General features: G+C 33.8%; 2 protein-coding genes across 2 annotated transcripts; one reads left to right on the forward strand and one right to left on the reverse strand.

Annotated features, from left to right (window-relative positions):
* Positions 1-128: 128 nt before the first annotated feature.
* LOC105782129 (uncharacterized) lies at positions 129-2,475 on the reverse strand. The gene is made up of 8 exons (XM_012606642.2): positions 2,161-2,475; positions 1,897-1,989; positions 1,443-1,651; positions 1,220-1,364; positions 1,048-1,120; positions 833-979; positions 618-743; positions 129-530 (listed from the first exon to the last, which is right to left on the reverse strand). The coding sequence occupies exons 1-8, from the start codon at positions 2,400-2,402 to the stop codon at positions 441-443; spliced, it is 1,125 nt and encodes a 374-aa protein (XP_012462096.1). The 5' UTR covers positions 2,403-2,475; the 3' UTR covers positions 129-440.
* A 3,057-nt stretch (positions 2,476-5,532) lies between these two features.
* Positions 5,533-14,115, forward strand: LOC105782128 (uncharacterized). Its single transcript, XM_012606638.2, has 20 exons — positions 5,533-6,949; positions 7,257-7,460; positions 8,385-8,489; positions 8,597-8,662; positions 8,754-8,918; positions 9,270-9,344; positions 9,429-9,583; positions 10,195-10,330; positions 10,415-10,484; positions 10,593-10,720; positions 10,820-10,876; positions 11,373-11,558; positions 11,666-11,758; positions 11,885-11,970; positions 12,057-12,123; positions 12,211-12,277; positions 12,349-12,485; positions 13,284-13,375; positions 13,484-13,550; positions 13,716-14,115. Exons 1-20 carry the CDS (start codon positions 5,738-5,740, stop codon positions 13,875-13,877), a joined length of 3,330 nt encoding a protein of 1,109 aa, XP_012462092.1. The 5' UTR covers positions 5,533-5,737; the 3' UTR covers positions 13,878-14,115.
* The last annotated feature ends 288 nt before the right edge of the window (positions 14,116-14,403 follow it).

Genomic DNA, 14,403 nt, shown 5'->3' on the forward strand with positions numbered 1-14,403 from the left:
AGAACCTTGAATTCATCTGTGCTCAAGACGAACATTTTGTGAAAGAGAAGCATCCATTCCTAGAGTGCAGTATTATAAAGGAACACTTGCAGCCACAAGTCCATTCTCTGTTAGTTCATTCTTTGGGGTGAATAGAAAAAATAATATAGGACTTGCTTTTTCATTCTTTTAAAAACCAGATCTCTGTACACATTTTTAAAAGAAATCATGTACCACAGTCTTCTACAAAATTTGTTTAACTATTTGAATACAATTGGTCAGGCATTGAAATGCAACATTATGGTACATGTAAAAGGAATTCATAAAGAGAACTTTGGGTTGCTTTTTGACATGCTATATAAATTATGTACAGTGTGGGATCTTACGATAGCCTTTGCAAAGGAACATTGTGATATATCTATAATGGATAAAGGAGCAGCAACAAAAGCTCCACCATCGGTTCAAATGGTTGTGGAAGCATTAGCTGGAGATTTAGAATGGCGAGACACGAATGATTCTACAAGTGGATTCACAAGATGTGGAGCTTCATCCTGCATGCACATCAGTAATACAGCAACGAATTATCATATTTGTTAATAGAAAAACCTGCCGAACAATAGTTTCATGAGAGAGCAAACCTGAGGGCAGTGGCCAACATTGGGGAGGACGACAAAGTCTTCTACAGTATCAAAATCCCCGTAGGCTCTTCCAAGTTCAATGCTTTCCCATGGATCCTTGTCACCCCATGCTATCAAGACAGGACACTGCAAAAAGAGAAACAAGCAACATAAACTAACATGGAAACTGAAGGGAAAAGAAGACGGCATACGAGAAATCAGTTTAAGAAACTTACTTCAACCTGCGGAAGTAATTCCTCAGGCAGGGGACCACCTGAGTAGCATATGAACTCAAGAAAAACATCAACAGCGCCAGGTTCAAGTCCTGGATGTAGGATAATCTGAACTAGTTCTTCGGTCACTTGAGAGGTGTCATGGTAACACTGAAATGAAACACCACAATCAAGCAAAGATTAATTCATTTCTTACAAAAGTCATCATAGGATACTACCTGACAAAGAATACTTCTAACAGACTCTGGAGTGGCAACGGATCCGAAGAAAAGTTTGCCGACTGCAGTGTTCCTGCCAAGATATCATTACTGCCTGAAAAATCGATATGGCTAGTGCAACATTTCTAAACTTGAATGGAAAAATAAAAATGGTTCCATATCGTTTTTTTACCTAAGCAAACTTTGAAATGACGCGATGAAAGGTCTTCCAAACCATGGTTGCTTTTTGACATGAAGCATGCGCAGAGATATATTTAATAGGAATAAACCCCTACAGATCTCCGGTTTTGCGACTGCAGCTTGAAGGCCAACCAGTCCTACATGATGACACCCATTATTATACAGACATAAGCATCAAGCATAAAGTGAATTAAAACACTAATAAGGGAAATTACCTCCAATAGAGTTACAAATAAAGAAAGCTTTGTCTTTAACCACACTGCTACAAAAATCATTCAATTGGGAACCCCAAGTCTCGAATGTATAGAATGAGTCCCCAACTTCACGAGGATTCGGTTTGTCCGAATATCCATAGCCAATAAGATCAATTGCGTATACCCTATGTGATTTTGCTAGAACAGGAATATTTTTCCTCCAATGATTACTGTAGTAAGCAAAACATTAGAAGAAATGACAATTAAGGATGAACACATGGAATCAAGTTATTTAAAGGAAACCTTTGAAACAAGTAATAATTGATACACATCTGAAACATGCATATACAAACTGCACATGCAGGCAATGGACAATATGAAAAATACAAAAAGCAGAACTATATTGAGCAATGTTGCAATTCACAGAAACCAATCACTTGTTTGCAAATGAGAAGAAAAATTCAATTATGCAGACCTGTTTGCTCCAAAACCATGTACTAAAACCAAGGCAGGACCGCTACTCCCAGAACACTGATAGCGAATAGAATAGCCCTTCCAGTTCCATGTACTACAGAAACGATAGATACAATGCAACAACATCAAAAAATTAAAGAAAAATTTAGGGTCTTTTAAATCATAATTTACCATCCTTAGAAGGCAACCGCAAAATTCCCTCTAGAAAGCTAAAAAGTCAAACAGCTCAAGTAGAAAGAGAAAGAAAAGAGATACAAAAGAGTACCAAGTATGAATTTGAGGCTGGGGGTCGGTGCTATTGGTGTTGGTCTTATGGTGAAGTTGACCACCCGCGGCGGTTGTGGGGTGATCACTTGAAAGGGAGCATAGAAGGAAGCCAGTAGGCCTGAACCGAGAAAGGTTGAGAGTGGCGGTGGGAATATGGGTTCTTGCAATGGAGGAGAATGGGAATTCTGGTTTTGAGAAGGGGAGGGTGAGAGAGTTGAAGGTTGCTGCTGCCATTAGCATTTAGCGGAGAGAAACAAGGGGATTGGGTGTTGGCAGTTGCTTGTGCATTGCGAGGACCCTGAGGACTAGTGGTTAACAAAGGGAAAGGGGGTGTTATTATTAACCAATGTTGGGTGTTGGTCCACGTAGCTGATAATGAAATTCTCATTTATTATAATCTGCATGCCATCTGCAATTTACTTATTTTTATATTAAATTTTTTAAATATATTATTTGATTTTACATTTTATATATGATATTTATTTTTTATTAAATTTGGTACACGTATTTAATAAAATTATATATTTTAGTTTTGATCTATATAAATTATATAATTTTATCTATTTTCCTTTAGAAAAATTATTTTATATATCGTCACTAAAGCACAATGAATTGTTTGTTAAAATTATAATTATTGAAGGAGATTAAGTCTCGAACCTTCAACGAAAGATACTATTCCACTAAAATTTTTTGTCTTTTTAAGGAACGTCTCGATTAATGTAAATAATATATTATATGAGAAATTTTTAATTTAAAAAAGGGTCAAAGAATGATAAAATTTGAATTTGTATTATTATTATTTAAATTATTAATTCGTATTATTTAAGTGTTTCTTATTTATTGTTGTTATTATATAAAATATATAATTTTGGTTTTGATAACAATTTAATAAATACATAATAAATAATAGAAAATAAATATGGGTATCATTAATAAATTTCTAATTGTATTAAAGTGATTATTATCTTAAATATTTTATTAGTTAGAATATAATTATTAATTATTTATAAATTTATTTTAATATCTTTAATGGTAATTTTTATTTTTTAATTATCATCTCATTGTCTCTCCATTTAAACTCAAACGCATACAACATTAGGTTAAATTATATTTAAGGTCACTCAACTTAGTAAATTTATGTCATAGTCATTAGATTCAGGGACGAATCTAGGGGACTGGCAAGGACCTCGACCCTCACTAAAATGGAAAAAAAATTCATTTAGGCCATTTAATTTTTTTAATTTTAAATTAGGAAATGAAAAATTGTACTTTACCCCTCTGAAAAATAATAAAATTCTTATTAATCATTTAAAATTTATAAAAAATATAGGCTATTCAAATGTTGAAATTGTATTTTTACTATCATAAAAATTACAATTTAATTTTGGCCTTCCCTACAATTTTTTTTTTACCTTTGCCCATGATTGAATTATTCAAATGTTTTTATTTAAATCACTAGGTTATTAAGTTTTTTCTCCTTTAAAGTTTGGCTAACTAGTTTCAATTGATGATTCAACGATCAATACCCATCAGCTAGTAGAAAAACATAGATTAGTTTCAAGTCAATTTGATGCCTAGTGTTAGAGATTGAATAAAAAAACTGTTTAGATTTTGGTTCATAAATTTATGATGTTTAAAGTTGTTATTATGAAAATAAAAAGAACTATAGAAAAGAAAATGAATTAGAGCTTTTGATTGGTCTTGACGATGAGAGCATAAAAGTTATACAACAATGATTTTAACAGTCCAATAACTTAAATAAAACTTCCGACGAACATTTTATAATTTTTAAAATTGAATAACCAAAACATTTTTAAATACCATAAATCTAAAAAGTAAATAGTAAAATTTGAAAATAATTAAATAGATGTAAAATATTTAACCGATGATATAATTTAAATAAAATAAATGTAAATTCTATCATATTATTAAAAAGATTTTATAAAAGAATTATCCTAAATTACTAAACACGTATTAAAAAATAAAATTACTAAAATATTAAATTTTAATTAATTAAAAAATTCAAATGGCTAAAAAGACGCACAATAAATTGATAAAATTAATCAAAAGAAAATAAATAAATAAAAAAGGGGTAATATAAAATAATGAAAGGTGGCCAATGCTGGTCCTTGTCATTTTTAGCGGGAAGATTGTAAAGTGATAGAGCAAAAAAGGGGCAGCCAAAGCTCACCTGATCTGTCAAATTTTAATACTTTATTCACTAATAAGTAAATATTTATTAGATTATTTTAAAAATAAATATATTTATTAAAAATTATGTAAAATGATAAAGTTTAAGATTATTTTTTTTTGGATTTTTATTAAGTTTAGATAAAAATATATTTATAATAATATAATTTATTTTGTGACAAGTGTGCTTTTTAATATTTTTCAATTGAATAGTAGTATAGATATATTATTGGTTAAATATGTCATTTAGTAGTAGTACTTGAGTTTGATATATATTTTTAATGTGGTATTTATGTTTTTTTATTCAATTTAGTATATAAATTTAACAAAAATTATATATTTTGATACCCAAAGATAATGATTTTAATTTTAATTTAGGTTTTAGGATAGATTTAATAGAAGTTGATTTCTAATATTATTAGATTTAAATATTTCATGATTTTGTTAAATGCAGTTTGATAAATCATGATTTAATTCGTTTTTACTAAAAAATTAAATCAAAATTAAAAATTAACACATTGGATAAAAATAACATAGGTATCATCTTAAAAAGATGTTAAATTAAAATACCAAATTTCACGTTAAGCCTATATTATTTGTAGTTTATCTATACAATATATTAAATACCCGATTATTTGTATTTTTAAGAATTAAAGTGTGAGATGAATAAAAAGAAAAGCAAATAAGGACACTCTACTGTAATCATGATGACACATAAGGATACCAGCTAAGCTAAGCTTCCAAAATTCTTTTTATTTATTTGGTATTATAACTTATTTGATCCTTTAATTTTTAAAATATCATTTTAACCCTTTATTCATTTTTTTGTTTCTTCTAATATTTAAATTTGTGTTTTATCAAATCATCCCAAAATAAATAAAAATTAACATTTTCTAATTTTTAATATAATGTATACGTGAATTGTCATGTAAATATTATGTTAGTATTTAATTAATTTTTAAAATTTAAAATTTTAAAAATTAATTAAATACTAAAATATTATTAACATAGAAATTGCATATAACAAAGTTAACAAATATTAATTTTTCATTCATTGAGATAAATTAATTAAAATACAAATTTAAAGACTAACAAAAATTAAACAAAGGACTAAATGTTTTATTTTTATTTTCATTTTTGTTGTCAACCCTAATTGGCGCGCTCTCTTAAAATCCCTCATTTCTCTCTTTCCTACACTCCTCCTAAAACCCTCTCAGCCACCCCCCCCTCTCTCTCTCTCTCTCTCAGACACAGCAGCCAAGCAAACGAAGAATACACGCATAAAAAGGGAGAGAGGAATCAATTAACCATCCTCTTCTTCATCTTCATCGCTATTATCAATCATCTTCTTCGCCGCCGTTGCCGCCGCCGCCGCCGTCGCCACCATGGACCAGCAATCTCAGCTCGCTGTCATCTTAGGATCCGACCCGGTTCCATTCGAAACCTTAATCTCTCACTTGATGTCATCTTCCAACGAGCAACGTTCACACGCCGAGGCTTTATTCAATGTTTGCAAGCAATCTGAGCCTGATGCTCTCTGCCTCCGCCTTGCTCACCTTCTTCAGGTCTGTGCTCAACCGGATACTCGTGCCATGGCTGCTATTCTCCTTCGTAAGCTGTTGACTCGTGATGATTCCTATATCTGGCCTCGTCTCAACGTTTCCACTCATTCCTCTATCAAATCTGTGCTCTTGAATCAAATCCAAGTCGAAACCGCTCAATCTTTGTCTAAAAAGTTATGCGATACTGTTTCGGAGCTTGCTTCTAGTATTTTGCCGGAGAACGGATGGCCAGAGCTGTTGCCGTTTATGTTTCAATGTGTTTCTTCCGATTCCCCTAGATTGCAGGAGTCTGCTTTTTTGATATTTGCGCAGTTGAGTCAGTATATTGGTGATGTGTTGACTCCTTTCATAAAGGATCTGCACACTGTTTTCTTGAAGTGTTTGAGTGAAAATTCGAATGCGGATGTCAAAATCGCGGCCTTGAATGCGGTTATCAATTTTATTCAGTGCTTGACCAGCTCATCTGATCGGGATAGGTTTCAGGATCTTTTACCAGCAATGATGAAGACCTTGACGGAGGCTTTGAATAACGGGAATGAGGCTACGGCTCAGGAGGCGCTAGAGTTGTTGATTGAGTTGGCAGAGACGGAGCCTCGGTTTCTTAGGAGGCAGATTGTTGATGTGGTGGGTTCTATGCTGCAGATTGCGGAGGCAGAATCACTTGAGGAAGGAACTCGTCACTTGGCAATTGAATTTGTAGTTACCTTGGCAGAGGCCAGGGAACGGGCTCCCGGAATGATGAGGAAGCTGCCTCAGTTTATTAGTAGATTATTTGCAATATTGATGAGATTGTTGCTTGATATTGAGGATGATGCAGCGTGGCACACTGCAGAAGTCGAGGATGAGGATGCTGGAGAAACTAGCAATTACGCTGTGGGACAGGAATGTTTGGATCGTCTAGCAATTTCCTTAGGTGGAAATACTATTGTTCCTGTTGCATCTGAGCAATTTTCGACTTATTTGGCTGCTCCTGAGTGGCAAAAGCATCATGCTGCGTTGATTGCCCTTGCACAGATTGCCGAGGGTTGTTCCAAGGTATATATGTAGCACTTTTAAGCACTAGCAATGTTATTTACGAATGACATTATTCTTATGTCCAACTCCCGAAGCGGACCAATAAACATTGCTTCCAACTATGGCTGTAAATGCATGTGTTTTCCATTTATTACTTGAACAATGAGCTAGAATTTGTTTAGTATCTCTTGATTCTGGTGGTTTTAACCATAACTTTTCTTGAGGATTCAGTTTATGTTTTGAAAGGGGGGGGGGGAAGATCACATTGTGTAGAGTTTGGACATGCTCCCTGTTTTTGTTGAATTTTAATTTGTTGCTGTACTTGCAGGTTATGGTTAAAAATCTGGAACAAGTGGTTTCTATGGTTTTGAACTCCTTTAACCATTCTCATCCCCGTGTGAGGTGGGCAGCTATTAATGCAATCGGGCAATTGTCTACCGACCTGGGTCCTGATTTGCAGAACCAATATCACCAAAGAGTATTGCCTGCCTTAGCAGCTGCTATGGATGACTTCCAAAATCCTAGAGTACAGGTTAGTTACAACTATATAAAATTTGCCTCAGGGCTATAGATTTTGCTTTTAACCGTTGCTAACTGTTATTTCTCTGCCTTTTACATAGAGATAATGTGTCTACCTGATCTTTCCCTTTCTTTCTGTGTTTGCATGGTATAATTGATACCTCTCTCCCCCCACCCATAAACATCATTTATCCAGCTTATTTCTGTAATTTCCACCTACTAAAGTTGTCAATGCATGCACATGGTGTCTCTATGGTGCATCGCTTGCTTTAGTTAAAGCTTAATTAAGCGGATATCTTCTTATTTGTTTATATAATTTACTTTAGTCATCAATAAAAACTCGCACAATTTCCAGTTTGGAACATTTCAACTTGTTACTGGCAGATTATTTTCATCACTCTTTAGAATTCATTTATGGTCATTATGCCAAATTTCTAAATGATCAAAAGATATGCTATGTTATCAAATAATGGCCACAAAGTTGTTAGATTTCGTTGTACAATTCTCTATCTTGCTTCTTCTTGAAAGACAAAAGGGAACTTCTATTTTTGCTAGCATTTATACAGATTAATTTCTAAAATGGTGGATGCATTTGCAAGAGCCTGAGAATGGATTGTGAAGGGAATTAATTGATTGGAGAGTGGATGCTGCATCATGATTTCCTGAATATTTTATGAATTTTCTTTTTTTTTGGGGGATCCTTGTTTATGTGTTCATGTGGATATTGAGTTGATGAATGATGCTTAGTTACCTTTTATTGAGGAAACTGAAATAACCTGGCTTGTGCTCCTTTTTGTATGAACGTTTAACAGTCTTATTATGTTGTAAAGAGTTTTTTCCCTACCTTATTTCATGCCGGTTAGGTACTTGCATGTTCAAGATTTTCCTGTTTATTTTGTATAACAGTTAATTTTGCTATATATAATTGTCTTAACAGGCCCATGCTGCTTCAGCTGTGCTCAACTTCAGTGAGAATTGCACTCCAGAAATTTTAACACCTTACTTGGATGGAATAGTTAGCAAATTGCTTGTACTTTTACAGGTATGAGTTATGACAGTTGGAGTTATAAATATCACATCAAGAATGCATGAATTAATTTTATTAAAGGATTTTTTTTTTTGGTTTTTAACATAAGATATAACATGCAGAATGGGAAACAAATGGTGCAAGAAGGGGCCTTGACTGCATTGGCATCAGTTGCTGACTCATCTCAGGTATAGATTTGACCCTAAAGAAAGCTATATTGATCATGGATTTATATATTTTTTTCGAGATGACTCAGTTTGACGATATGGGGGTTTGCAGGAGCACTTCCAAAAATACTATGATGCAGTTATGCCTTATCTGAAAGCTCTCTTGGTGAATGCAACTGACAAATCTAATCGTATGCTTCGTGCCAAATCCATGGAGTGTATTAGTATTGTTGGAATGGCTGTTGGAAAGGAGAAGTTCAGAGATGATGCTAAGCAGGTTGGTACAAGTGTAAAAGCACCATTCCTGTGTTAATTTGTTTTCTTTTCCTCTTCTAGTTATTTTCTTATATCTCAGAAGTCATGGATGGTTAAGATATTTGAGTTTAGTGATACCATTAGTTAGGGAGTGTAATGGTGCAATTTGGAGCAAGTATCTGCCTTCCCCCTGTGACTTTTGTAATTTGTAGCATATATTTTTCTTTTTCTTTCATCTCATTGCTGTTTAATTTCATTATACTGTAAAATTTATTAATTATATTGATATTTCCACCAAGTGTTTACATCTTGTTTTTGTTCTTTCATCAAATATAAGCTTACCTTTTATCTTATCCTTCTTCCTTATTGCAAGGTTATGGAAGTGCTTATGTCATTGCAAGTATCCCAAATGGAAACAGATGACCCGACAACAAGTTACATGCTGCAAGTATGCCCATAGCACAGGAACTGCTTAGACAATATCTTTCACATTTTATTTGTCCTTGCTTATGATTATATCACCTTATTACAGGCATGGGCCAGACTCTGCAAGTGTTTGGGACAAGACTTCCTCCCTTACATGAGTGTTGTCATGCCTCCCCTTCTCCAGTCTGCTCAACTGAAGCCAGATGTGACTATTACATCTGCAGATTCAGATAATGACATCGAGGACTCTGACGATGAAAGGTTATACTTTGTTACTGTTTTAAGTAAATTTACCAGTAACGACATAAATGTCAATACATGCATGTATATTTTTTTTATCCTCATTTGTATAGGTAAAAAACTCTTTTCTCATGTCTTCTACTTCTCTATATTTTCATTCAAAAACATAAACAATCTTAGAAACACACACCCATGCTTGCATGTGCACAGACACTGCATGGACACGTAAAGAATCCTAGCCTTAGCTGTGTTCATCTATGGATGGTTGGTTGGCTTATAGCAATTTCATTCTGAGCAGTATTATTTGGTACAATTTGTTACTATTTTAGAATTAAGCCAATAAGTAACTTGAATGTTGATACATTCATCTGTATCTTGTTTATCCTTCCATCATTTGTTTAGGCCAAGGCTCAATATCCTCTCCTCCCCCTTCTCTTTTCTACTTCTCTCTATGCTACACAAAAATACATACAAAGATGATCTAAGAAATACCTACTCATGCTAATGTCTGCAAACACCACATTGACACACAGACTTCTGGCCTGACTGTGTTGGCTTAGAGAAATAGAATATTATTTTGTAATATGTTGTTTTGTGTTATAGTAAGGTTATGTCTGGTATTGTATGTTCAGTATGGAAACCATTACCCTCGGGGATAAAAGAATTGGGATCAAGACTAGCGTCCTGGAGGAAAAGGCAACAGCATGTAATATGCTTTGTTGCTATGCTGATGAGTTGAAGGAAGGATTTTTTCCTTGGATTGATCAGGTGTGTTTCAATTCAATGTATTGGGTTATTAGTCTTGACTTTCTAGCTATGTTATACTAGCAAAATGGTGGACATATTGTGCAGGTTGCCCCGACTCTAGTTCCTCTTCTTAAATTTTATTTCCACGAAGAAGTTAGAAAAGCTGCTGTTTCAGGTAGAATGGTTTTGATATACTGCTTCTCTTTTACTTAAAATGTTTTCCTTTTCAAGTTTGTTAGGCTTCTATTAATTGTCTTGGCCATTTCTTTTATTTTGTTTGTAGCTATGCCGGAGTTATTGCGTTCTGCAAAATTAGCTATGGAGAAGGGAATGGCTCAAGGACGTAATGAGACCTATGTAAAGCAATTGTCTGATTACATTATTCCGGCTCTAGTGGAGGCATTGCATAAGGTTATGTTGTTTTTTCTTAGGAGTATTCATGTATCGGAACTTGCATTATTGATCTGTTGTTTGTCATAGATGAAAACTTAAATTACCACATTCTTGCAGGAACCTGATACGGAAATATGTGCAAGCATGTTAGATGCATTGAATGAATGCGTACAGGTTTGTACTATTATTAAATGAAGTTAATTATGAAGTGTCTCTTCTTTTCACTGTTTTCTGTTTGAAATTATTCTGCTTTTGAATGAATTTTATTGAGCAAGAGATGGTTAGAATTTATTTAAATAAATAAAAAAAAGGATGGTTACTTGAACTTAATATGGTATTTTAACATTGGCTAATAAGTTGAACTGATTCCTTAATTAAATCTGTCGTGTCTGTTAAAAACTGTACCCTAATATTTCCTGGCTGTCTATGAGCTCTTGTTTCTCTCTCTTTTAGTCAATATATGTGAGTAAGCATTCGATAAAACATTTCAGAGCCCCATTCCTGGCCTTTTTCTTTCATTCAGTTTGGTTCACATGTATCAGTACCTTTGACAAGAGATCGTTTATAATACATGAAGTACTAAGTCTTCATTCCCAATGTCTGAGAACTTTTTTTCTACTAACTACTAAGCGTTTAGCCCCAGTGTCTGAGAACAATTCTTTTCTTTCAGATCTCTGGTCCTCTGCTAGATGAAAGTCAAGTTAGATCTATTGTGGATGAGATAAAACAAGTAATCACAGCTAGTGCTAGCAGAAAAAGTGAGAGAGCTGAAAGAGCCAAAGCTGAAGACTTTGATGCTGAGGAGGGAGAGTTGATTAAAGAGGAAAATGAACAAGAGGAAGAAGTTTTTGACCAAGTACGAAAATAAAAGCTATGATATAAAGCACATAAACGACAAGCTAATATTTATTTATCTGTTATTATCCTTTTTGGATCCATTAAAGCTTCCTTTTCTGCTTCCAGGTGGGTGAAATCTTGGGAACTTTGATCAAAACATTTAAAGCCTCTTTCCTGCCTTTCTTTGATGAGCTATCTTCATATCTTACACCTATGTGGGTGAGTCCCAAGAAAGTTGTCTCTTGTTTCCAAAATCAGTTCTTGAGGAACGTCCAGAGTAAAAAAGTTCTTTCCTGAAGTATGCTCATATATTTCTCTCTCTCTTTGTATGTGTCTATAATACAGGGCAAAGATAAGACACCTGAAGAAAGAAGAATTGCAATTTGTATTTTTGATGATGTTGCCGAACAGTGTCGTGAGGCAGCTTTAAAGTAAGCTGCCTAATTTTCCTGTACTCGTTATTATCATAGAGAATCATTTGATGCAATTGCTTATTGCTGTAATTTGGTTGAAACAGATATTATGACACATATCTTCCTTTCATATTGGAGGCTTGCAATGATGAGAATCCAGATGTGCGACAGGTATGTATTTTCTTAGTTCTGGCATCCAAAGCACTATGGATTGTTGAGACTTGAGATTGAATTAAATATTATGATTTTATGTTCCAGGCAGCAGTATATGGGCTTGGTGTTTGTGCAGAATTTGGTGGACCTGTATTTAAGCCACTTGTTGGAGGTAAACTTTGCTTTATAGTCTATAATGTGATTATTTCTTGTATAGAATAACATATTTGTGTCTTTTTCCAGAGGCTTTATCAAGGTTAAATGCTGTAATTCAACATCCTAATGCTTCGCAACCTGAAAATGTTATGGCATATGATAATGCTGTTTCTGCTTTGGGAAAAATATGTCTGTTCCACCGAGACAGTATTGATGCAACTCAGGTATGGCACATCTTTCCAAGTTATTTTGCCCTATTGATATGAAAGGAAAAATCGGCGGTTTGCGTTAAAAAAAAGCACATTTCTGAGCTATTGTTTGAAGTCCCCAAATGTATCTTCTTGTTAAAGCCTGTGCCGTATCTTATGTACAATGGGCCATACTGTTCTCTATGTTTGTGCTTGAGACTATTGCACATTTTCCAATATTCTAATCAACTCTTAGGGTAGAGGAGAGCCTTGGTGGAATTGAAGAGCACATTTTTTCTCCCCTCTTCATTTTTTGTTAGTGGCTGTAAATGTAAATTAAAGCGTTTTTTGACATATTCATGCATTCACATTGTTACATATAATATAGTTTTATGTATACATAGCTGAGCATCAAATTAAGAACCATTGTCTCTAAAAGGTAAGTTGATGGCCTTGTCGATAGTTTTTCCAAGGTTTTCAATAATACTAACAAACATTTTCCTTTTCTATTTTGTAAAAATGGTCATACTAGTAAATTTTAACTCTTATCAGTTTGGATTTAGTGCTGTTTTCTTTTAAGAGGTCTAAATATCTATTTTGAACAAGATGAACATCTTCATAGAAAGTTTAAACAATTGAAACATTCTAGTACCACTGGTGCATGATATTCTAAAACTTCAGATAGAATCAGTTATGTATACACTTCTTTTGATCTGCATTGCATTTTTCACATTAGTAATACTGGTTGCTTATGTCTTAAAAGCTTATTTGATGTTTTATTTTTGTTTTCTTAATGTTTGCTTTGCCTTGCGCACACCCTTTTGTGTTTGGTAGGTTGTTCCTGCATGGTTAAACTGCTTGCCAATAAAAGGTGATCTGATTGAAGCCAAAGTTGTTCATGAACAACTTTGTTCAATGGTTGAAAGGTTAGATCAGCTTTTTTTTAGCTAACCTCATCTCATTTCAGGTTTTTTTTTTCGGCTTCAATATGTTGTTAATGCCCATTAGTAACAATGTCTCTAATGTATGTTCAGGTCTGACAATGAAGTTTTGGGTCCCAACCATCATTTCCTTCCTAAGATTGTTTCAGTTTTTGCTGAGGTAAAATTTCTACTTACCTTATCAAACTCTTCTTAACATAAAGGTTATTCTTATATGAATTGCTTGTTCTGAACAAACAATTCAAATAAGAATTGTGGCTATCTGTTCTGTTTATGTGGTTCGGTTATTATGGTGCATTTGATGAAATCTACTGCTGTTGCGTAGGTTTTATGTGGTAAGGATTTAGCCACAGAACAAACCGCAAGTAGGATGGTGAATCTACTGAGGCAACTTCAACAGACTTTACCACCAGCAGCATTGGCTTCAACTTTATCATCTTTGCAGCCGCAACAACAGCTTGCTTTACAATCCATCCTCTCCTCCTAGTTAACATTGGCTCGATACTCATCCGTCTTGTGCATCAATGCATATATTTATTTTATATACCAAATTCTTTTCACGGAGAAGGTTCCCTTTGTTTTTGCATCATGTTCTTTTTACTCCCTCGGTGATTGAAATGAACTTTCCTCCCTAGATATATAAAATTTTATAGAATGTGTATATTATAAAAGTATCTATTTATGGAACAAGAAGCGAGAGTGGTGATTCGTGTGGTTGGTGAGCATATTTTTTGTGTCAAAAAAGTGCATTGAGGTTTGAGAAGTCAAATGTTCTTGTAGCAGTTTTGGTCTAATGTGTCTTCGTTTCAAATTTTTCATAGAATTTGGATTGTCATTCTTTCATTATGCTTGCAATTTGGATCATAAAAAAGAACAATAATATTATGTGTTGTCGGTTTTCTAGTATGTTTATATTTGAATTTTCTTTTTGGTCAGTTCTCATCATTAGTCCTTGAATTATTTTTATATTCTAATCTGGTCATTTTAGTATGCTTTTTTAAGGAGTGTGGCGG

Source organism: Gossypium raimondii, chromosome 13, assembly GCF_025698545.1.
Source record: "Gossypium raimondii isolate GPD5lz chromosome 13, ASM2569854v1, whole genome shotgun sequence".
NCBI classification, from domain to species: Eukaryota; Viridiplantae; Streptophyta; class Magnoliopsida; order Malvales; family Malvaceae; genus Gossypium; species Gossypium raimondii.